Below are 25,771 nucleotides of genomic sequence, written 5' to 3' on the forward strand. Positions count from 1 at the left end.
TGTGGGAGGGATGTGGAGATGGGGGGACAGTGGAAGAGAGTGAGGGAGGGATGGGGAGGGGGACAGAGGAATGGGGAGGGGGACAGAGGGTGGGGAGATTAGGAGGGGGACAGAGGGAGAGAGGGATGGGGAGAATGTGGGAGGGATGTGGAGATGGGGGGACAGTGGAAGAGAGTGAGGGAGGGATGGGGAGGGGGACAAAGGATTGGGGAGGGAGACAGATAGTGGGGAGATTAGGAGGGGAACAGAGGGAGAGAGGGATGGGGAGAATGTGGGTGGGATGTGGAGATGGGGGGACAGTGGAAGAGAGTGAGGGAGGGATGGGGAGGGGGACAGAGGAATGGGGAGGGAGACAGAGGGTGGGGAGATTAGGAGGGGGACAGAGGGAGAGAGGGATGGGGAGAATGTGGGTGGGATGTGGAGATGGGGGGACAGTGGAAGAGAGTGAGGGAGGGATTTGGAGGGGGACAGAGGAATGGGGAGGGAGACAGAGGGTGGGGAGATTAGGAGGGGACAGAGGGAGAGAGGGATGGGGAGAATGTGGGTGGGATGTGGAGATGGGGGGACAGTGGAAGAGAGTGAGGGAGGGATGGGGAGGGGGACAGAGGAATGGGGAGGGAGACAGAGGGTGGGGAGATTAGGAGGGGGACAGAGGGAGAGAGGGATTGCAGAGGGGGCAAATGGGTATTTTCTCACCCAGCACCTCTTCTCTCCCAGAAACGTCCTGTTGAACAGCAGGCCGATTGGTTTATGATTTTGGGACTGTTGCTGGGGCTTTTTCCTTCTTGAAGGAGTTATGGCTTCTCCAAGTAAGTGTGGAGGAAATGCATAGAACACGAAACACTACAGCACAGTGCAGGCCCTTCACCCCTCAATGTTATGCTGACCCATATATTCCTTAAAAAAATACTAAAACCTCCCTACTCCATAACCCTCTATTTTTCGTCCATCCATGTCTCTATCTAAGAGTCTCATAAATGCCCTAATGTTCCAGCCTCTAGCACCATCCCAGTCAAGGCATTCTGGGTACCCACAACTCTCTGTTAAAAAAAAACCTATCCTCAACATATCCCCTAAACTTCCCTCCCTTCACTTTGTACACATGTCCCCTGGTGTTTACTGATCCTGCCCTGGGAAACAGGTGCTGGCCTCTCAGAATCTTGTAGCCCTCTATTAAGTCTCCTCTCATCCTTCTACGCTCCAAAGAGAAATGTCCCAGCTCTGCTAACTTACCTCATAAGACATTTTCCAATCCAGGCAACATCCTGGTAAATCTCCTCTGCCCCCTCTCCACAGCATCCACGTCCTTCGTTTATTGAGGGTAAACTTCAGAGGCTCAATGTCTGTATGTGCTCTAAAACTCAGACTGATTTATTTTGCCAACCGTTTCAACTCCCCTCACTATTCAGATTTCAAATTTATTGTCAGAGCACATACACGACATCACATACAACCCTGAGACGCTTTTCCCTGCGGGCCAGGCAAAATTACCACTTATTGGCAGTGCAAAAAAAACTGTAAACAGCGTACACACGTAAACAAATAAAGGAATGTAAACAGTAAACACACTAAGCTGGAGAAACTCAGCAGGGCTGTCTTTTATATAGCAAAGATAAAAATACAAAATCGATGTTTCTGAAATACAGAGATAAAAAAATTAATAAAGTGCACAAGTAAGAGTCTTTAAATGAGTCTCTGATTGAGTTAGTTGTTGAGGAGTCTGATGGTGGAGGGGGTAGCCGCTGTTCCTGAACCTGGTGGTGCAAGGCCTGTGGCACCGATACCTCTTCCCTGATGGCAGCAGCGAGAACGGAGCGTGTGCTGGGTGGTGTGGAGCCTTGATGATGGCTGCTGCTCTCTCATGGCAGCGTTCCCTGTAGATGTTCTCAATACCCTGTGACGTCCTGGGCACACATGGACATGTCTGTTCTCGGCCTCATCTGTGGTCAGGGTGAGGCCTAACATAAACTCAAGGAACACCACGTCGTTTTCTTCCTGGTAAACAGTGCTCTGACGTGCTGGAGAAACTCAGCAGGTCATGCAGCATCCACAGGAACCAAAGTTTTGGGCCTGGGCCCTTTGTCAGGTCTGCCGAAAATCAGGTGGACACTGGAATGGGGGAGTGGGTGGGAGAAGGGGCATGGGGAATGGTGGGGGAGAGCTCAGGCTAACAGGTATGAGATGGATATAGGTGGGAGAAAGCAGGTGAGAAGTGATGGGGGGAGAGAGTCGCTTGGTGATGGGGGGAAGGAAGGGAAGGGACTGAGGAGCTGGGGGCATGAAGATTTATTTTTGAATGTAGTGTCGCCCCTCCCCACCCTCCCCAGCTCTGGATCTATCGCTTCAGAATCAGAATCAGGATTTATTGTTATGAACGAGTCTTGAAATTTGGTGTTTTGTGCAAACATATCATATTATCTTACAACATTACTGTAAAAAATAAAATCAAATAATTAAATAACAATAATAGAGCAGGAAAAGTGAGGAAGTGCCTTTGGTTCATTGATAATTCAGGAATCTGATGGCAGAGGGGAAGAAGCTGTCCTTGTGCCACTGAGCGCTCATTTTTAGGCTCCTGTACCTTTTCCCACAATGGTAGCAGCGTGAAGAGGGCACGGCCTTGGTAGTGGGGGGTCCATGAGATAAGAGGATGCATTTTTAAGACACCGCCTCAGGTAGATGTCCTCGATGGAGTGAAGTCTGGTGCCTTTGATGTCTCAGGGCAAGTTAACAACCCTCTGGAGTTTATTCTTGCTCTGAGAGTTGGCACCTCCATACCAGGCAGTGATGGAACTGGTCAGAATGCTCTCCACAGTCCACCTGTAGAAGTTTTTGAGAGTTTTCAGTGACTTACTGAATCTCCTCAGACACCTCACAAAGTATAGCCTCTTTGTGATTGCGTCGACATGGAGGCTCCAGGGTATATCCTTGGAGATGTTGACAGCCAGGAATTTGAAGCTCTTGACCCTCTTCACTACTGAGCCTTCGATGAGGACTGGGTCGTGTTTCCCTGATTTCCTCCTGAAGTCCACAATCATCTCCTTGGTTTTGCTGATGTTGAGTCCAAGGTTGTTGTCGTTACACCATTCAACGAGCTGATCTGTCTTCCTCCTGTACACTTCCTCATTGCCGTTTGTGATTCTGTCGACAACTGTGGTGTCATCGGCAACGTAGATAAAATTGGAATTGTTCTTGGCTACACAGCCATGGGTGTATAACGAGTAGAGCATGCATCCTTGGGGTGTGCCTGTGTTGGTAATCAGTGAGGAGGAGGAGAAGTTGTTTCCGATTCATACTGACTGTGGTTTTCTGATGAGAAAGTCAAAGATCCAATTGCAGAGTGGAATACAGAGGCCTGTTGTTTGTAGCTTCTTGACCAGCACTGAGGGAATAATGGTGTTGAAGGTCAAGCTGTAGTCTGTGAAGAGCGGTCGTATGTATGAATTGCTGTTTTTGAGGTGATCTAGAGCTGAGTGATGATCCAGCAGTAATACATCTGCCGTAGAGCGATTGTGACGAAAGGAGATTTGCAATTAGCCCCTCCTGTTTTGACTTGCTTCCTCCAGCACCCGTCACTGCTCGCACCCTTCTTTTTCTTTATTTTTTTTAAACTTTATTTAAGATTTTCAAATTACATAAAAACAATACATAAAAATAAACTAAACTACTATAAACCCACCCTCAGCTCGCCCCTCAAGGGGAGCAAAAAACCCCTCATATATTAACTAGATATAAACATAAACTATATAATATCTTAAGATATTTCTAAACCCATACATTCCTAATAAGGTGATCACATTTGAACAAAAAAGAATAATTATCATGCAAATTATGCGATTCGTTCCATATAAATACAAGATCTCAACTCATTGTGCCAACGATTCATATTTACTTCTACATAATTTTTCCAAGTAATCGCTGTACACTTCTGTGCTACTGCTAATGCTAGACGAACAAAAGCTATCTGAAACTTGTCCAACCCAAAACCAGTCAGCGAAACAATATAACCCAGCAAAAAAAAAAAAAAAAAAAATTCTGGATCTAATGGCAATTTAATCTTAAATAATTTTTCAAAAAATACTCTAATTTTTTTTCCCAGAATGGTTGGACTTTATCACAAAGCCAAACTGCATGTAAAAATGTTTCCTGTATGTAGTCCACATCTAAAACATAAATCCAAATTACTAAATCCATATTTTTTCAGTTTCTCAGGGGTCAAATACAACAGATGCAAAAAAATTATAATTAACCAAACTATATCTTACATTAAGTTATTTAGTCACCCCATCTTAGCACATCACTTCCCAATCCTCTTGAGGTATGTCATAAGATAAATCACCTTCCCATTTATTTCTAGATTTATTTAAATTTGGTTTATCCATACAATCTTGCAACAAAGCATATATATCAGAAATAGAGCCCTATTTTAATGTATGCAAGATCAGAAACTCGAATTGCGTGAGTTCAGGTAATTTCATTTCTCTTCCATAATTATCCCTTACCAAAGCTTGAACTTGATAATACAAAAATAAAAAATTCTCTGATATTCCAAATTTTTCTCTGTCGATTAAAAGAAAGAAACTGTCCTTCTTCCAAACAATCCTCCATCACCATTATACCTTCAGATTCCCATACCTTTAAGTACCTATTACCTTATAATCTACATTTAATAAAGAAATGGGCCGATATGAGGCCACATTCAATTGGTCTCTGTCTTTCTTTGGTATTACTGTAATTATTGCACTTGAACAAGGTTCTGGTAATGATTGTTCATCCGTTATTTGTTGAAGTACATCCACAAATACAGGAGACAAGTCTTCATAAAACACCTTATGAAACTCAACAGTAAATCCACCGTCTCCTGGGTTCTTCCCATTTGGCATCTCCTGTATAGCTTGCTTAATCTCAAAATCTGTAAATGGAGCTTCCAATTCTTTCACATCATCTTTTCCTAACACTGGCAGATCTAGAGCAAATAAAAATGATTCAATAGAACCATTATCTCAAACCCCCTCAGAAGTATATAATTTCTGATAAAATGAACAAAACTGATCATTAATTTCCTAAGGTTTATAGGTAACTATTAAATTCTTTTTCACAGCATTAATAGTTCTTGAAGCCTGTTCTGCTTTCAATTGCCAGGCCTATGAGCTCTGTCACCTAATTCATAATAATGCTGTTTAGATCTTTGAATTAGATGCTCATATTGGTAAGTTTGCAATGTATTATAACGTAATTTCAATTTAGTTAATGCTGCCTTTTTATCTTCAGTACAATTTTTCTGAAACTTTTTCCAACTCAGTTATCTGTTTTTCCAATGTCACACTTTCTGCCAAATATTTCTTTTTTTTCTTTTGCTGAATAACTAATCATTTTGTCCCATAAATTTGCTTTCAAAGCATCCCATAAAGTGAAATTACTCCATACTGAATTGGTATTTATACTCAGAAAAGAAGCAATTTGCTCCTTAGATAACGATCAAACTTGGGTTTCTTCAATAGCTTCACATTGAATCTCCAACGATAAGTTGATTGCATAACTTCAGATACAGCACAAGATATAAATAACATGGAATGATCAGACACAATCCTACTCTTATATTCAGCCTGAATAATTCGAGCTTGAAGGTGAGCAGATACCAAAAATAAATCTATTCTAAAAAATGACTCATGTCCAGATAAATAAAACAAAAAATCTTTTTCTGTTGGATTTAATCTTCTCCAAATCTCAACTAAATTAAGATCTTTCATCAAAGATACCACTTGCACAGCTGTCTTCGATTTCTTCATATTTTTTGGAGATTTATTCAATAACGGATCTAAAACAGTTAAAATCCCCTCCAATTAAAATATTTTATTTGACCTAATTTAATGTCAAAAAAGCTTCAGATGTAAATTGCTCATCATCCACATTAGGCGCATAAATATTCAACAATGTCCATGATTCTGCAAAAATCTTACAATTCACCATTAAAACTCAACCAGCTGTTTCAGAAAAGGATTCCAATTCAAACGGTATTTTCTTATGAATCAAAATCGCCACTCCTCGCGCCTTAGCATTAAAAGGCGAAGCAGTTACATGTCCAACCCAATCTCTCTTCAATTTTAAATGTTCTTTTTCAGTTAAATGCGTTTCTTGCAAAGAAGCAATATCAACCTTCATCTTTTTTATTATAAGCCAACGCACGTTTACGCTTAATCGGATTATTCAATCCCTGTACATTAAAAGTTGGAAAATTCAAATTAGACATTTTATAATGAAAAAAAAATCCTATTTTTTTTGCACAGTTCACACGTATATAACAAAAAAGGGCTCCCCTTCCTTCAAATAAGAAAACAAAAACTTTTCTAAAATAAAATACCAAAAAAACCCAACAATATAAAAAACACAAAAGAAGATTTCTCCAAAACTATGCCAATGTAGTAATTCCCCAATGTGGTTAAAAAGTCCACTAGTGGCAGATGACTTTGGAAAGTTTCAGTCATCCACCCGCCCCCCCACCCAGTAGAACTTCTCAACAATTGACCATCTCAGTCATATTCCCAATGATTCCAGTCCCAAAGATTGTTCCAGATCTTCAAGGTCAATCAGACTCCTTGACAATTTTCCCTTCTTTCCATTCCCATTCCTCTTATCATACATCTTCCTCTTAAGTGACAATGGTCGGTCGGATCCCTGCGCATCTGGTAAAGAATTAGCAAAAATTAATGTATCAAGGTCATTCTCAAAAAACTGAGGTTGAAAGTTCCTGTAGAAAACTTTCAACACAGTGGGATATCAAAAAGTAAACTTGTACCCTTTTCTCCACAACACCTCTTCTGCTGAATTAAATTCCTTGCGTCCCTTAGGAATCTCCTGACTTAACTCAGCATAGAAAAAAAACTCTACTGCCTTGGACCATCATTGGAGATTGATTTCGTTGAGCCTTCTGAAGAGCAACTCTTAAAAATCATCTCTCTATCCTGATATCTCAGTCATGGCCCAGATATGGCCCTCAATGCTCTATGTGCTCTATCCAGTTCCAAACCATCCGGGAAAAATTCAACACCCAATACATTTGGGATCCACTTCTTAAAAAAAAATCACTGGATCTGAGCCCACGACATCTTCCGGAAGTCCTACTATTTTCACATTATTCCATCGATCTTGATGGATTCTCTCTTCTGAATCTCCCACCTTACGAATGAATCTTCCACTTTTTCTATATTTTCTTTATTCCATTCCACTTGGACTCTACAGTCATGAAATTCCCCTTCAATCTTTTTTAAATGATCTTGTACTGCATCCACCACTTTTAGACATCTGTTAACATCAGCTTTAACAACAGCCATATCTTCTTTACAGATGACACTTCTTCACCAATACTGTTCATTTTAACTTTCATATCCATAAATCCTTGATCCATTTGTGAAGATATCTGAGATGACATATTGTCCATTGGATGAGCAATCCCTTCCAAAATTGTAAAAACTGCTTCAAAACCAGGTTCACCCATTCCTCCTTGAGGCCTACCGTCTTTAACTGCAATGTCTGAAACCAGTTCTTCCTGTATCCACTCTGACAAGGCAGGACTTCCCTCCTCCCCTTCACCTGCACTCATCGCCAGTCGGGTCGCTCGGCTGTGGGTCTGCACCCCCACCGGTGCAGGGCCAAGTTCCTCAGCCCATTACTGGCCGGTTCCTCCCACAGCCCAGACCTTGTCTAACAAGTCACGAATTTGCACCGCGCATGCCCAGCAGCGCCACCGACCACGCAGGCGCAACTTCATACGAGCTACTGCACTTCACAGGGCTGCCAGGCACAGTTGCGGGGTCACGCGGTGTCATTGACAGACGGCGCCTGGCATCACGGGCACACATATTCGAGTCGGCCAGGTGGATAGCGGTGCCAGCACCATCTTGCAACCTCAAGGTAGGCGCCAGCATCATACTAATCCGGCCAGGAGTTTTTTGTGCCTTGTGAGCTGGATCCGTCGACTCCATGGCCTCAATTGTTCAGCGCTCTCGTAAGGTAGTTTCTTCTCTAATTGAGCTTTCGGTTCTTCACATTAGAAGTCACTTCCTTCCGTCAATCTTCAAATATCTTTTAAAAACTCTTTTTAAAACTTTCCAAACGTTTTAATTTGGACATTAATTAGTTCAACTGGGGAGAGGTGGAATTACGTGTCTTCGTCCTACGCCATCACGCGATGCTACCACTTGCAACCATCTGTCCCAACACTATCACCTCAGCCCCTCCTTCGAATATTCACCCCTTTGATTATTCCCCCCTTCGATTATTCCCCCTTCGATTATTCCCCCCTTTGATTATTCCCCCCTTCGATTATTCCCCCCTTTGATTATTCCCCCCTTCAATTATTCCCCTTTGATAATTCCCCCCTTCGATTATTCCCCCCCTTCGATTATTCCCCTTTCGATTATTCCCCCCTTCGATTATTCACCCTTCGATTATCCCCCCCTTCGATTATTCCCCCCTTTGATTACTCCCCACTTCCATTATTCCCCCCTTTAATTATTCCCCCCTTTGATTATTCCCCCTTCGATTATTCCCCCTTCGATTATTCACCCCATTCTATTATTCACCCTTCGATTATTCCCCCCTTCGATTATTCACCCTTCGATTATTCCCCCTTTGATTATTCCCCCCTTCGATTATTCCCCCTTTGATAATTCCCCCCTTCGATTATTCCCCCCCTTCGATTATTCCCCTTTCGATTATTCCCCCCTTGAATTATTCACCCTTCGATTATCCCCCCCTTCGATTATTCCCCCTTTGATTACTCCCCACTTCGATTATTCCCCCCTTTGATTACTCCCCCCTTTGATTGTTCCTCCTTCGATTATTCCCCCTTCGATTATTCACCCTTTGATTATTCCCCCCTTCGATTATTCCCCCTTCGATTATTCCCCCTTCGATTATTCCCCCTTCGATTATTCCCCCCTTTGAATATTCTCCCTTCAATTATTCCCCTTCAATTATTCCCCCTTCGATTATTCCCCCCTTCGAATATTCCCCCTTCAATTATTCCCCCTTCAATTATTCCCCCTTCGATTATTCCCCCCTTTGATTATTTCCCCCCTTCGATTATTCCCCTTTCGATTATTCCCCCCTTCGATTATTCACCCTTCAATTATCCCCCCCTTCGATTATTCCCCCCTTTGATTACTCCACACTTCCATTATTCCCCCTTTGATTATTACCCCCTTTGATTATTCCCCCTTCAATTATTCCCACTTCGATTATTCCCCCCCTTCTATTATTCCCCCCTTCGATTATTCCCCCCTTCGATTATTCCCACCTTTGATTATTCCCCCTTAGATTATTCCCCCCTTCGAATATTCCCCCTTAGATTATTCCCCTCCTTCGATTATTCACCCCTTCGATTATTCCCCCCCTTCGATTATTCCCACTTAGATTATTCCCCCTTCAATTATTCCCCCTTCGATTATTCCACCCTTCGATTATTCCCCCCTTCGATTATTCCCCCCTTCGATTATCCCCCCTTCGATTATTCCCCCTTCGATTATTCCCCCCTTCGATTATTCCCCCCGATTATTCCCCCCTTCGATTATTCCCCCCCTTCGATTATTCACCCCTTCGATTATTCCCCCCTTCGATTATTCCCCACTTCGATTATCCCCCCTTCGATTATTCCCCCCCTCGATTATTCCCCCCTTTGATTATTCCCCCTTTGATTATTTCCCCCTTTGATAATTCCCCCTTCGATTATTTCCCCCTTCGATTATTTCCCCCCTTCGATTATTCCCCTTTCGATTATTCCCCCCTTCGATTATTCACCCTTCAATTATCCCCCCCTTCGATTATTCCCCCCTTTGATTACTCCACACTTCCATTATTCCCCCTTTGATTATTACCCCCTTTGATTATTCCCCCTTCAATTATTCCCACTTCGATTATTCCCCCCCTTCTATTATTCCCCCCTTCGATTATTCCCCCCTTCGATTATTCCCACCTTTGATTATTCCCCCTTAGATTATTCCCCCCTTCGAATATTCCCCCTTAGATTATTCCCCTCCTTCGATTATTCACCCCTTCGATTATTCCCCCCCTTCGATTATTCCCACTTAGATTATTCGCCCTTCAATTATTCCCCCTTCGATTATTCCACCCTTCGATTATTCCCCCCTTCGATTATTCCCCCCTTCGATTATCCCCCCTTTGATTATTCCCCCTTCGATTATTCCCCCCTTCGATTATTCCCCCCGATTATTCCCCCCTTCGATTATTCCCCCCCTTCGATTATTCACCCCTTCGATTATTCCCCCCTTCGATTATTCCCCACTTCGATTATCCCCCCTTCGATTATTCCCCCCCTCGATTATTCCCCCCTTTGATTATTCCCCCTTTGATTATTTCCCCCTTTGATAATTCCCCCTTCGATTATTTCCCCCATCGATTATTTCCCCCTTCGATTATTCCCCCCTTCGATTATTCTCCCCTCGATTATTCCCCCCTTCGATTATACCCCCTTCGATTATTCCCCCCTTCGATTATTCACCCTTCGATTATTCCCCCCTTCGATTATTCCCCCATTCGATTATTCCCCCCTTCGATTATCCCCCCTTCGATTATTCCCCCCTTCGATTATTCCCCCCTTTGATTATTCCCCCTTTGATTATTTCCCCCTTTGATAATTCCCCCTTCGATTATTCCCCCCTTCTATTATTCCACCCTTCGATTATCCCCCCCTTCGATTATTCTCCCCTCGATTATTCCCCCCTTCGATTATTCCCCCTTCGATTATTCCCCCCTTCGATTATTCACCCTTCGATTATTCCCCCCTTCGATTATTCCCCCCTTCGATTATCCCCCCTTCGATTATTCCCCCCTTCGATTATTCCCCCCTTTGATTATTCCCCCTTTGATTATTTCCCCCTTTGATAATTCCCCCTTCGATTATTCCCCCCCTTAGATTATCCCCCCTTCGATTATTCCCCCCTTCGATTATTCCCCCCTTCGATTATTCCCCCTTTGATTATTTCCCCCTTTGATACTTCCCCCTTCGATTATTCCCCCCTTCGATTATTCCCCTTTCGATTGTTCCCCCCTTCGATTATTCACCCTTCGATTATCCACCCTTCGATTATTCCCCCTTCGATTATTCCCCCTTCGATTATTCCCCCTTCGATTATTCCCCCTTCGTTTATTCCCCCTTCAATTATTCCCCCTTTGATTATTCCCCCTTCGATTATTCCCCCCTTCGATTATTCCCCCCCTTCGATTATTCACCCTTTGATTATCCCCCCCTTCGATTATTCCCCCCCTTTGATTACTCCCCACTTCTATTATTCCCCCCTTTAATTATTCCCCCCTTTGATTATTCCCCCTTCGATTATTCCCGCTTCGATTATTCCCCCCATTCTATTATTCCCCCCTTCGATTATTCCCCCCTTCGATTATTCACCCTTCGATTATTCCCCCCTTCGATTATTCACCCTTCGATTATTCCCCCCTTCGATTATTCCCCCTTCGATTATTCCCCCTTCGATTATTCCCCCCTTTGATTATTCCCCCCTTCGATTATTCCCCCTTCGATTATCCCCCCTTCGATTATTCCCCCATTCGATTATTCCCCCTTCGATTATTCCCCCTTCAATTATTCCCCCTTCGATTATTCCCCCCTTTGATTATTCCCCCTTCGATTATTCCCCCTTTGATTACTCCCCACTTCCATTATTCCCCCCTTTAATTATTCCCCCCTTTGATTATTCCCCCTTCGATTATTCCCCCCATTCTATTATTCCCCCCTTCGATTATTCCCCCCTTCGATTATTCACCCTTCTATTATTCCCCCATTCGATTATTCCCCCTTCGAATATTCCCCCCTTTGATTATTCCCCCTTCGATTATTCCCCCCTTCGATTATTCCCCCCCTTCGATTATTCCCCCTTCGATTATTCCCCCCTTTGATTATTCCCCCTTCGATTATTCCCCCTTCAATTATTCCCCCTTCGATTATTCCCCCCTTCGATTATTCCGGCCTTTCCTCGATATTACTCCTTCATACTTAAGTTTTGATTGAGGGTCTCTACTTGAGATGGTGACTGAACTGTTCCTCCATACGCGCTGCTTGACCTGCTGAGCACGTCCTTTGTTCAAGTTTCCAGCGACTACCATGTTTGTGTTTTTCTTATTTAATCTGATGTTGCTATACAGATTGAACTTCTCTTTAAGAAAGTCAGGGGGACACGACCTAGTCCTTATCAAGGGTTCAGTCGTGGAGATGGTCAAGAACTTCAAATTCCTGGGTGTCAACATCTCCGAGGATTTGTCCTGGAGCCTCCACATTGATGTAATCACAATGAAGGCTCGCTAGCGGCTATACTTTGTGAGGTGTCTGAGGAGATTTTGTGCATCACCGAAGACTCTCTTATACCTGTACAGGTGGACCAAGGGGAGCATTCTGGCTGGTTGCATCACTGCCTGGTATGGAGGCGGCAACTCTCAGGACAATAATAAACTCCACAGAGTTGTGAACTCGACATCATAGGCACCAGACTTCCCTCCATCGAGGTCATCTACAGGAGGTGGTGTCTTAAAAAAGCAGGTTCTATCCTCAATGTCCCCCACCACCCAGCCCATGCCATCTGCTACCCTCAGGGAAAAGGTACCGGAGCCTAAATATGATCACTCAGCGGCACAAGGACAGCTTCATCCCTGCTGCCATCAGATTCCTGAATGATCAATGAATCAAGGACACTGACCGCCTTACAATGAATTTTCGTGCACTGTTTTTATTTAATTTTGGAACGTGGTTTATGTGAATGTTTGCCCTGTGATGCTGTCGCAAATCAATGAATTTCATGAGCTGTTCACGAAAATAAATTCTGAGTCTGATTCTGATGTCGTACTCAGAATATATGACAGTAACCATGCAGGCAAGAGAGACTGCAGATGCTGGAATGGATCGAGCTGCAATCTGCTTGTGGAACCAAGCAGCGTCAATGGGAGGGAGTGAATGGGTTAAAATTCAGTTCTCGATGAAACTTTGTGCAGTCAATGCGGCGAAAACCCTGTGGTCTGTGGTGTGGGGCTGCCCCCCAGTGGCCACCAGCAATAACTGCACAAAAACAGGCTCATCAGAACCTTATCTAATTGGATGACATTAACATCGACTTCTCCAGTTTCCCATTAAACACTCTCCCTTCTTCCCCAGCCTCTTTCCTCTACCGCTCTCTCTCTTTTCCCTTTTCCCTCTGTATCCTTTCTCAGAGCCAAAATCAATTCTCACCTTTCCACTCATCATATCCAACTAACATATTTTGTTGATCTGAACTCCAAACTCCTCCCATTCCCCCTTTCTCTCTCCAGTCATTATCCAGATATCTCCTTCCCTGATTTTTGCTTTATACCTTGAAGAAAGGCTCACGCCCAAAACATCGGTTATATATCTTTACCTGCTATGGACGCTGCGAGACCGGCCAAGTTCCTGCAGCTTTTCCATACCTTTTCACTTCAACCACAGCAGGTGCTGAATTTTAAGTTTCACAACACTCATTTTCACACAAGAATCACATCCAAGCATCCACGATAACGAGCTTATTGTCATACACATTGTACAATGTACACATGCACCCAAATTCTTACTTGCTGCACCCAAACAGGCCGTTGTAAGAATGCAGCTGAAAGCCAATCACAATGGTTGATTGAGAAGATTGATTCCTGGGTGAAGGGATAATCATCTGAGGAACGTTTGACAACTCTTGGACTGAACCCCTTCAGAAGAACGAAGAAGAATTTTGAATGTTGAAAGGCCTGGACAGAATAGATGCATGATACAAACTAACAACCCTTTTAATTAATTTTGGGACTAAAGTGACTTTGTTAGCATTAACTCAGGAACAACAATGGAAAACTCACCCAGACAATGGTATATTCAAAATAATAATTTTTATTAAACTATTAATAATGAAATATTTCTTACTTATCTCTAAACTTAACTAAATTTAACCCCACGACGTGCAAATGTAAACGTGTGCGTGCGCGGGTGTGTGTGAGTGATCAAACTGCCACTGTAAAAAGTCAATTTTTAAAAACCTCAGCATCATTTTAGTTTTGCTTGAAGGTCTTAAATTTTCAGTTCCGAAATAACTGTAAGGCGCTTTTAAACATATCTTCAGACGTCTTTAAACTCAAAATTCTTTCGATGAGTTGTCCCTGAGATATATTCTTCAAGCAGAAGTGACCATCTTCTGAGTCGCCAATGTACCTCCTGTGAAAGGGAGAATGCAAATGCTGTCTTCCCAGGATTAAATCTTCTTCTTTTGGATGAAGATTTTGGAATCTGTTTTCCAAATGAACCTGCTCTCTTTATCTTAAAGACACAGTTAGAAGTTTTGAAATCTACCTATTCTGTGTCCCCTTTTCTTAGAAGTAACACAAAACAGCTCCTATTCTGGTTATTGTAATTCAACCCTGTCTTCCACGTGGTTCCAAAACCTGTGTATGTCAACACAGCCTTAATTTCTGCAAACTGATCCAAAAATGTCTGAATTTGATAATATATTTGTCCAAATCATGTGAAAGTTATATCATCAACGATGTCAGTCCCAATACTTTGAAACAACATGACTAATATTTTTATTTCTATCAAACTTCTGGCCTTGTTCAAAACCACTCCATATCCATAACAACCTCTGACCTCATCTCTGTTCAAGAGGCTTAAGTGCTTTGGTTTAAAAACAGATGGCTTCCTTCAGCAGTTCTTATTGAGAACTTAAATACTTTAGTTTTTAATTCAGCAAACACTCCATTGTTCTTGAATAATTAAGACCCACTTCAGATGTATTAGCTCTTTCTTTCTAGATGCTGTGACTTAGAGAATGAACTCTCTTTTCTGAAGACAATGATTCTCTGTAAATGGACTGTGACCCGTGTGTGTAACCCTGTAACCAACCCATAACTAACCTAAGACATATTTATATAACTTAACATTCATTTAAATATTAATATTAATACAGGGCCATTACAACGCGACAAAGTTGTTTTCTGTGTTGGGGGAATTTAGGTCAAGAGGGCACAACTTCAAGATTGAAGGGCGCCCATTTAGAACCGAGATGCGGAGGTATTTATTTTAGCCTGAGAGTGGTGAACATCTGGAATTTGCTGCCATGGGTGGCTGTGGAGGCTGGGTGTATTTAAGGGAGAGATTAATAGGTATCTGAATAGTCAGGGTATGTAAGGTTATGGGGAGAAGGAAGGGGAGTGGGACTAGGTGGGAGAATGGATCAGCTCATGATGCAATGTTAGAGTGGACTCGATGGGCCATGTGATCTAGTTCTACTCCTATATCTTATGGTCTATACTTAATTAAGTTAAAAGAGAGAATAAATACAAAAGGCTGATAACAAATATTCACTGTTATCTTAGTGTATAAAAACGTGACTTTGCCATCATGCAAATAATTCTTTTCAGGTGTGGGAGCATTCCCTGATCAATGCAACATGGGGAGGTTAGATGAGATACAAACCACTGGACATGGGCTAAGGATGAAAGGGTAAAGGTTTAGGAGGAATGTGAGGGGGGGGAGAATTTCTTCACGCAGAGAGTGGTGGGGTGTGGAACGAACTGTTAGCTGAAGTGGTGAATGGAGGCTCAATTTTAACATTTAAGAAGAATTTGGTCAGGATCATGGATGGCAGGGATAGGGACTGGGTGCAGGTCAATGGGACTAGGCAGAATAATGGTTCAGCATGGGCTAGAACGCTGTTTTTGTGTAGTAGTATTCTATCATTTTATAGTCCATGCTGAACTATTTATTCACCACCTCAGGTGGAAACTTGTTCAACATTCTCACCAGCCTATGAGTGAATATTTATCTATTTTTTGCTGCCAAGAGTAATTTAAGGTATGCAATTGGAGTTGGTGTATTTCATGAACCGTTTGGTTTTCAGTGCATCTGTCCTTGTGTGTGTGATGAGAAACTCACTACTCCATTATTAAAACCCCCCTCTTCCGCATTGCTTCCGTAGATGATCGGGGAACATCCAGCCCAACACTGAAGGCTGAACTGGCGTTTACAAATCCTGGGGTTGGGAAAAGGAACATCAGAATGAAGAAAAAAAAGAAAGGAGCGATCACTGCCAACTTCTCTGGAACCAAATATCAAATAGGTAGGAAGCAGGTTTGGCTCGACATCACCACATGGACAAGAGGATCACTGGGGGCTCCCTTTTCTGTGTGACTTCTTAGACAACACATGGATGAAAGAAAAGGTTCTTTACTTTAAAGTTGTTGTAAACAGCACATGAGGCTGCAAGTCTCCATTCCAGATCTGCATACTGTCTGTGTGTCAGCCCCGTACTGGGAGGCAAGTCTAATCAGACAGTAACTATAATCAAGGCCTTGTTAGTGGCCATGCAAACATGATCACTACCATTACATCTTCCTTTCTTAAAACAAATGTAGCTTACTCTTAATGAGCATGTTTTCTTTATATAACTCTGCAATTTTAACTTTAACACCAAGAACTTACATTTTCATTATTATTAACATTTGTTAACATTTTTTAACCTTGTTTTGTGTGTTCACATTTACATACACTAAAACTTGACTTCATTCTAGAACAGGAGTCTTTACATTTGCTCAATGAGTCTATTAGGAGGATTCAAGTGTCTTGACGATCTCCTGATTGAATGTCCTTGAATCTGAGTTGTTGCCTCAGACAATGTCTTCTCAGATGTGCATTCAGCTTGTTCAACAGAATTTGTCTTTTCATCTACTGTGGTGGGTTCCATTTGAAGTTATCAACGATTTCTTCACAGAACAGCACCTTCATCTGTCTGAATGGTGTATGATCTTGGTTGGGCTTCACTAAGGACAGTTCCCTTGAGTCCATAAGTTTGTTTTGTCTTTTAGTCTTACTTGGTCACCAGTTCCAGTAGGTTTTTTGTTCCTCTGTCAAAGTAATACTTTTGTTTTTCTTTCCTTGAATTTCCTCACTTTCTCTCCCTCTTTTGTTTTTCGGAGGTTCTCCTGGATGAATAGGTTTGATCTTAGCTGTGGAGTTGTGTTGGTGACATACCACACTCGAGCGGCATTTTGCGGTATACTAGAATGCTCTGGTAGAAGTCTGTTCCACTGTCTTTTGCCTTGTACATCAGTCTTTTCATTGTCTGTACTGATTTTTCCAATAGACCATTGGACTGCGGAAAATGAGGACTTGATGTGGTGTGTACAAAGTTCCACTCTTTGGCATACTGTCGGAATTTTAAATTGCAAAACTGGGGTCCATTGTCTTTGAAGACCTCGCTTGAAGAATATGGCTTACACACCTGTTATTACAGCATCCACAGTGGTGGTGTTCAGTTTACATACCTCTGGATACAGGGAGTAATAGTCTGTGACTACAAGGTCGTCCTTCCCTTGATGTTTGAATAGGTCAGTGCCCTCCTTCTGGAAAGTTGTGTGTGGTGCTGGTTGTGGCTTTAGTAGTTCTGCAGGATGGTGTGCTTGATATTTCCGGCCTATTATACAGTTTTACACTCATTTGTTATAGCATTGTTGATTCTTGGCCAGTACATCACCTCTCGTGCTCTTTTCTTACATTTTTCGATTCCGAGATGTCCTCGGTGGGTCCTTTTTAGCATCTCTTTTCTCAAACTCTTTGGGATAAGGATTTTGCTTCCTTGGTAGATGATATCTTCAACCTCTGATAGTCCACCTTGCAGTTCCAGTACTCTGCAACGTCAGGTGAGCAATTCTGCTTCACGTTGGTCCATCCATCCAAGGTGATTTTGCTCAGTTGTCTCAGTGTTTCATCTTTGTTCGTCCATTTTTGCATCTGATATGGGCCGTGCAATTGTGATCATGTCCATGAACGCATTCATGTCTTCATCCATTTTGGTGTTTGTGGGTTCTCTCGTGTTAACAGCTCTAAACAACGTGTCTGCTGTGTACATTAGCTTACCCGGAGTGTACATGACATTCAGTGTAGAGCATTGCAGCCTAATCGTCATTCTTTGTATTCTCAGTGGACATTCATTTAATGGCTTTTGAAACAATGCAATCAAGGGCTTATGGTCAGTCTCTCCACTGATTACTTGTCCTGACACAAACTGATGAAATTTTTTACAGGTGAATGTGATGGTGAGCAGCTCCTTTTCAATTTGAGTGTATCGTGTCTCCCGTCTGTCATTGAGGGTGATGCATACGCAATAGGTTGCCAGTCGTAAAACCTCAGAACTTGTTCCTCTGTGAGCAGTTTCTTTAGTTCCCTCCGACTTTTCATGTTCATGATTCCTCTCCCATTCAATGTTCTTTTCTGTTCGTCTTCTCAATGGAGCCATCTTTTCTGAAGTTGGAGATGAATTTACCCATATAGTTGATTAGTCCATTAAACCTCTGTACGTCCTTTTTGCATTGTGGCCGTGGCATATTCCCAATGGTGGACACCTTTCTGGGATCTGGTCTGATGCTCTCACTGCCAATAATATCTCCTACAAATGTTAGTTCTGTCACCCCGAGCTGGCATTTCTCTCTATTCAGCTTCCGGTTTGCTTTCCCAGTTGCTTCCAGCACTTTCCTTAGTCTCTCATCATGCTCCATTCTTGTAGTTCCCCAGGCTATGATGTCATCCATTGAGGTATCAACTCCGTCCAGGGGCTCATAGACCATATGGATAGTTTTGTGATACACTTCAGAAGCTGAGGCAATTCCAAATGGGAACCTTAGGAATCTGTATCTGCCAAATTGACTATTGAACGTGCACAGTCTTGAACTTGCTTCATCCAATTTCAACTGCCAAAATTCTGATGATGCATCTAACTTGCTGAAAAACTTTGCATTTGCAAACCGTGACATGATTTCTTCACATGTCGGAAGCTTCAAGTGTTCTCTCTTTATTGCTCTGTTTAGATCTCTTGGATCCAGGCAAATTCTAAGCTTTCCATTCATTTTGTCCACAACAACAAGTAAACTCACCCACTACGTTGGCTCACCTTCACTTTTGTTCCATACATCTAATCAAAGAGTAACTATAATCAAGGCCTTGCTAGTGGCCATGCAAACATGATCACTACCGTTACAACATTCACCAGGAATGTTGCTTCAATAGGGCTCAAAGAATTATTGAGGACACTTTCCATCCAGCAGTCAGTATCTTTGACCTATAACCACCAGGAAAGAGGTACAGGAGCATCGAAATCAGGACGGGCAGGCTGGGGAATAGCACCATGGGCTGGAGAAATACTGTTTTGTCTGCTTGTATATGTACAGGTTTTCCCTGGGAGCTCTGGTCTCCTCCCACCCTTCAAAACATATGGGGGTTGTAGGTTAATTGGGGTATTTGGGCGGCACGGGCTCGTGGCCCGGAAGGATCTGTTACCGTGCTGTATGTCTAAATTTAAACTTGAACTGAACATCATCATGAAAGAACAAGAGTTTTGCCAGGACTCGAGAACTCTGGAGTGAAGTTATACCCACGAGTTCAGGTTCATGTTTATTGTCACATGTACCGAGGTGCAGTGACAACATTTGTTTTGTGACTAAAACAGTCAGATGTCCTACATAGTACAAGGGGTAAGGCACGTAGAGTCACAGAATTAGCTCAGAGTAAGAATTTTACTGGGGCGAGGTTCATTCAGGAGTCTAATAACTGTGGGAAAGAAACTGTCTTGGAATCTGAGGGTGTTCATTATCAGAGTTGTTCAAAGAAAGGTCTTTCTGACCTGAAATGTTAACTCTGGATCGGAGAACATTGGATTTCAGATTTATTGAGAGAGAACATACATGACATCACATACAGCCCCAAGATTCTTTTTCCTGTGGGTGAGGCAGAATCACCACTTATTGGTTGGAGAATATGTCACCTGAAGGAAGGTTGATGGATGTAGGCCTTCTCTCTTTGGAGTGACTAAGAATGAGAGGTGTATAAGATTATGAGACGCACAGGCAGGCTGGACAGCCAGAATCTTTTACCCAGGACGGCAATAGCAAACACAAGAAGAGATATGGTCAAGACAAAACTCACTCCCTACATAGAAACAGAGAACACTGCAGCACGGATAGAGGCCCTTCAGCCCATCTTGTCTGTGCCAAGAAGCAAATGGGCTTCAAGTTCACCCATTACAGGTACCTGATAAAAATCTTAGATCTATTTGAACAGATATTGAGTTACCGAGGAGGAGGGACTCAATAGAGGTGTATGATTGTGAGGGGTGTAGATGGGGTGAACAGTCAGCACCTTTCTCCTAATACCAGATGACAGCTGTTTAAAGCGAGTAGAGGAAAGTTTAGGGGAGTTGTTAAAGGTCAGTATTATAGTGGTGGGGACCTGGAATGCATTGACAGGGGTGGTGGCGGAGGCTGGTACAACAGGAGCATTTAAAAGTATCTTAGAAAGGCACATGGATGTTAAAAAAAAGGGTTAAGGGCTGTGAGATTGGGAAGGGTTAGATTGCTGTGGGGTGGGTTTACATAAGTCAGCACAGCTTTGTCGGCCTATATTGGATGTTAGGGGTATACTGTAACTGCCCAGTCCTGATATCCAATTACCTCTTTCTTTAACAATCGATTTCTTAAATCTAGCGAACTGAGCAGTGTTTTTTCCCCTTCCTTTTATGGAGGATATGCCTTGCAGGTTTCTTTCCCTGAGGATTATCCGAGATGGGATGGCCAAAGGCAATGGGGGGAGGTGTCAGAGGGTTGTTGGGCTGAGCTCAAGGTAGGGCGGGGTTCAGCAGGTGACGCAAAGGCTGGGAGGGGGCAGTGGGCTTCAAGCACCGAGGCGAGGGAGGGTAAACCCCTCACCCACCTCCTCCCCCCTTCACCCCCTCTCCATCTCCTCCCTCCCTTACCTTTTCCCTCATCCTTCCCTCCACCTCCACCTCTCCCCGTCCCCCGCTCACCCTTTTCCCTTTCCCTCCCCATCCCTCCTCTCCCTCTTCATCCCTTCCCCTCTCCCCATCTCCACCTCCCCCTCCCTTCCCCCTCCCCTCTCCCTTTCCCTTCTTCCCTCCTCCTCTCCCTCCCCCTCTGCCTCGTCCCCTCTCCCCGGCCTCCCTCTGCCCTCTGCTCCCCCTCTATGATGAGCAGCTGACTGACTCTGTGTTGTTGTCTCTCTTCGCCCTCCACTTCCACTAACCCAGTGCGTTTGACCATCCTGGAAGCTGGATTCACGCGAGCCCGGGAAGAGGACGACACAGCGAATCTCATCTGGAATGATGCCGCCGTGCAGCAGGAGCGGATTGCCGACCTCAGGAACTACCAGGTGACAGCACACCCCCTCCATTCCCCCCCTCCATCCCCTGTCCGCCCCCATACACCTCCTCTCTGCCCCCTGTCCACCCTCTCTTCACCTCTCCTCTGCCCCATCTCCGCCCCTGCCCCTCCTCTTCCGCCTCTCCACCACCTTCGCCGTCTCTCCGCCTCCTCTCTGTTCCTTCTCCACCCCTTCTCTGCCCCCTCTCAGCTCCTTTTCTGCCCTTCTCTCTGCCTCCTCTGCCCCCCACTCCCTCACCACCCCTTCTGCCTCCTTTGCTCCCCGTTCCCCCATCCCCCATGTCCCCTTCATTCCCCCGTATTCTCCATTCCCCATCGCCTCAACCCTCTCTGATTCCTCCATCCCCCATCCACTGTCCCCGTGCCTCCCTCCATCTCCTCCGTTCCCTCCATCCCCACAACCCTCTCTGTCCCATCCATTCCCCCAGTCTCCTTTATCCCTCCACCCCATCTTCCCCCTCTGTCCCCTCTGCCCTCTCTGCCTTATCTGCCATTTCTATCCCCTCTGCCCTTCCCCCCTCTGCACCCACCACCCCTTTTTCCCGTCCACACCTAGACCCTCCTCTGCCCCCTCCTTACTGATCCTGTTTCCCTCCCTACCCTCTCCCCACCCCCTCTGTAATATCCCCCTCTGTACAGTCTGACATTTTTGCCTGCTCCCTGCCCAGTCCGTCTTCCCCCTCTCCACACACTCCTCTGCTCATGTAATGATGTTGTTGTTACAGGCCCTTCGGCCCATGTCCATGCTGACCAAGGCTTTCTACTCAAGCTTCATCCCATTTGCCTTCATTGACCCCATATCCAAGTGCCCATCCAAATATAATAAACATAGTAATGGTTCCTGCCAACACCATGTCCTCTGGCAGATTGATCCACACCCCCACCTCCTTCTGTGTGAAGATGAACCCCTCAGGTTCCCTTCTGAATCAAGTCAAGTTTATTGTACAAGTACAACCAGACAAAACAGTGTTCTCTGGTCTTCGGTGCAAAACATGCAGACACACAACCAGGCACAACACACGTACAGGCAAACAATGCAATTCAGGACAAGTATTTAATCCATATAAATAAATAAATGTTTTGTAGTGGCGCTATAGTCTATAGTCCAAGATTCCGCCCTGCTCCAGCTCCCTCAACAGCCCCTAAGGCTAGAGCTGGATGAGGTTCCCACCCTGGATGAGACATATAAGGCAATCGAACAACTGAAAAGTGGCAAAGCAGCAGGTATGGATGGAATCCCCCCAGAAGTCTGGAAGGCTGGCGGCAAAACTCTGCATGCCAAACTGCATGAGTTTTTCAAGCTTTGTTGGGACCAAGGTAAACTGCCTCAGGATCTTCGTGATGCCACCATCATCACCCTGTACAAAAACAAAGGCGAGAAATCAGACTGCTCAAACTACAGGGGAATCACGTTGCTCTCCATTGCAGGCAAAATCTTCGCTAGGATTCTACTAAATAGAATAATACCTAGTGTCGCCGAGAATATTCTCCCAGAATCACAGTGCGGCTTTCGCGCAAACAGAGGAACCACTGACATGGTCTTTGCCCTCAGACAGCTCCAAGAAAAGTGCAGAGAACAAAACAAAGGACTCTACATCACCTTTGTTGACCTCACCAAAGCCTTCGACACCGTGAGCAGGAAAGGGCTTTGGCAAATACTAGAGCGCATCGGATGTCCCCCAAAGTTCCTCAACATGATTATCCAACTGCACGAAAACCAACAAGGTCGGGTCAGATACAGCAATGAGCTCTCTGAACCCTTCTCCATTAACAATGGCGTGAAGCAAGGCTGTGTTCTGGCACCAACCCTCTTTTCAATCTTCTTCAGCATGATGCTGAACCAAGCCATGAAAGACCCCAACAATGAAGACGCTGTTTACATCCGGTACCGCACGGATGGCAGTCTCTTCAATCTGAGGCGCCTGCAAGCTCACACCAAGACACAAGAGAAACTTGTCCGTGAACTACTCTTTGCAGATGATGCCGCTTTAGTTGCCCATTCAGAGCCAGCTCTTCAGCGCTTGACGTCCTGCTTTGCGGAAACTGCCAAAATGTTTGGCCTGGAAGTCAGCCTGAAGAAAACTGAGGTCCTCCATCAGCCAGCTCCCCACCATGACTACCAGCCCCCCCACATCTCCATCGGGCACACAAAACTCAAAACGGTCAACCAGTTTACCTATCTCGGCTGCACCATTTCATCAGATGCAAGGATCGACAATGAGATAGACAACAGACTCGCCAAGGCAAATAGCGCCTTTGGAAGACTACACAAAAGAGTCTGGAAAAACAACCAACTGAAAAACCTCACAAAGATAAGCGTATACAGAGCCGTTGTCATACCCACACTCCTGTTCGGCTCCGAATCATGGGTCCTCTACCGGCACCACCTACGGCTCCTAGAACGCTTCCACCAGCGTTGTCTCCGCTCCATCCTCAACATCCATTGGAGCGCTTACACCCCTAACGTCGAAGTACTCGAGATGGCAGAGGTCGACAGCATCGAGTCCACGCTTATGAAGATCCAGCTGCGCTGGATGGGTCACGTCTCCAGAATGGTGGACCATCGCCTTCCCAAGATCGTATTATATGGCGAGCTCTCCACTGGCCACCGTGACAGAGGTGCACCAAAGAAAAGGTACAAGGACTGCCTAAAGAAATCTCTTGGTGCCTGCCACATTGACCACCGCCAGTGGGCTGATAACGCCTCAAACCGTGCATCTTGGCGCCTCACAGTTTGGCGGGCAGCAACCTCCTTTGAAGAAGACCGCAGAGCCCACCTCACTGACAAAAGGCAAAGGAGGAAAAACCCAACACCCAACCCCAACCAACCAATTTTCCCTTGCAACCGCTGCAATCGTGTCTGCCTGTCCCGCATCGGACTTGTCAGCCACAAACGAGCCTGCAGCTGACGTGGACTTTTTACCCCCTCCATAAATCTTCGTCCGCGAAGCCAAGCCAAAGAAGAGAAGATAGTCTATAACTCCCTGAAGTTCAGCGAACCGGCACGGGACGTCATGACGTGATGTGTGTGGTTCAGTGTTATAAAAGAATACACACGTGTCTTGAGTAAACAAGTTCTGATTTACCTGCAACTGTGTGTGTTGTTATTTCGTGTTCATCAGCCACCACTGTGTTTTCAGTGGCTATAATTGGTGACCCCGACGGGTCCAAAATGAGCTTTTGGACCATATGAATACTTCTGGATGGCAGAATCAGAGCTGTGGTTTCGACTGGCTGAGGCACAATTTCATCTCAGGAAGATCGAGGCGGACTCGACTCGCTTTTATCACCTCGTCAGTGCCTTGGACCAAGCCACTGCCAAGCAAGTCGGAGACGTCCTGTGTCATCCACTGGAGCCTGGAGACCACACGCTAAAAGTGTTCCTGCTGTGAATTTACGGCATGACCCGCAGAGAGAGGGTTGCCATACTGTTGCACATACACATGTTGGGTGACCTCGCCCCTTTCGAATTAATGGACGACATGCTGTGCCTGGCATCCGGCTGATGACCAGATATGTTATTCCAACAGCTCTTCCTGGAGACATTAGATTCTTATTATCATAGTGTTCTTTCAAAGACCCCAGGGCAGTAGCTGCAGAGACAGACATCCTTTGGCTGGCAAGAAAACACACCAAAAGGTCTTCGGACAATGTCACTGTGTCACAATTGTCTGCACTCAGCACCTCTGTTGTTGAGACTATTTCCAAAGCCAATGCTCTCAACAAACCAGCTCCTATAATGAGGCAACGTCTCAAGTCAGGCAGACGGCCTGGCAACACTTCCACCTGATGTTTTTACCACCGGCATTGGGGAGTCAATGCGCGTAGGTGTGTTCTCAGAAAATGTCCTGGCTGACCGTCAGTAATGGCTGCCACGGTTGGCCAAAAATCTATGTAAATATTTGGTGGAGACAGGATCAGAGGTTAGTGTTTTCCACTAACTGGTTTCGATACACATAATCCTACCCCAAACCTCCAATTCACAGCAGTCAATATTTCCAACATACCCACGTATGGTACCAAAAAAATGATTGTTCAGTTCGAGGGGAACATTTACACATGACCTTTTATTATAGGAGCAGTGTCACGACCGCTACACGGGGCCGATTTCCTTTGAGTTCATTCATTCATGGTGGATTTAAAAGGGTGTCGGCTGGTGGATAGAACCACCTTTCAAACTATTTGCCTGGCAGAATCGCATGTTCCTGTTTGTAGAAGAGTTTCCCAAAATTACAACTCAGCAGTTTTCGACCCCCACTGTGAAACATGGAGTAACTCACCATACCTCTACCAAGGGTCCTCCTGTTTATGCTAAGACACGTTCCTTACCTCTGTAGAAACAGCAGTTAGATAAACAAGAATTCCACAAAATGGAAGAGCTGGGGATAATTTGCAGGTCCGATAGCCCATGGGCATCTCTATTACATTTAGTCCAAAAATGCACCAGAGGATGGAGACCTTGTGGAGTTTATGGACGGCTCAACAACGCCACTATACTAGATCGCTACCCTATTCCCCATATTCAATATTT

At 44.5% G+C, this 25,771-nt stretch overlaps 1 protein-coding gene across 5 annotated transcripts in view; it reads left to right on the forward strand.

Moving 5' to 3' along the window:
• The window catches only part of ttll7 (tubulin tyrosine ligase-like family, member 7), a 272,031-nt gene that overhangs the window by 101,160 nt on the left and 145,100 nt on the right, over positions 1-25,771 (forward strand). For all 5 annotated transcript variants that reach the window (XM_069939351.1, XM_069939355.1, XM_069939350.1 and 2 more), the window contains exons 3-4: positions 15,993-16,133; positions 21,108-21,229. In XM_069939351.1, the coding sequence (XP_069795452.1) occupies positions 15,993-16,133; positions 21,108-21,229 (263 nt within the window). The remainder of the gene's footprint in view (positions 1-15,992; positions 16,134-21,107; positions 21,230-25,771) is intronic.

The sequence above is a fragment of the Narcine bancroftii genome, chromosome 5 (assembly GCF_036971445.1).
Source record: "Narcine bancroftii isolate sNarBan1 chromosome 5, sNarBan1.hap1, whole genome shotgun sequence".
In the NCBI taxonomy this organism is placed as follows: domain Eukaryota; kingdom Metazoa; phylum Chordata; class Chondrichthyes; order Torpediniformes; family Narcinidae; genus Narcine; species Narcine bancroftii.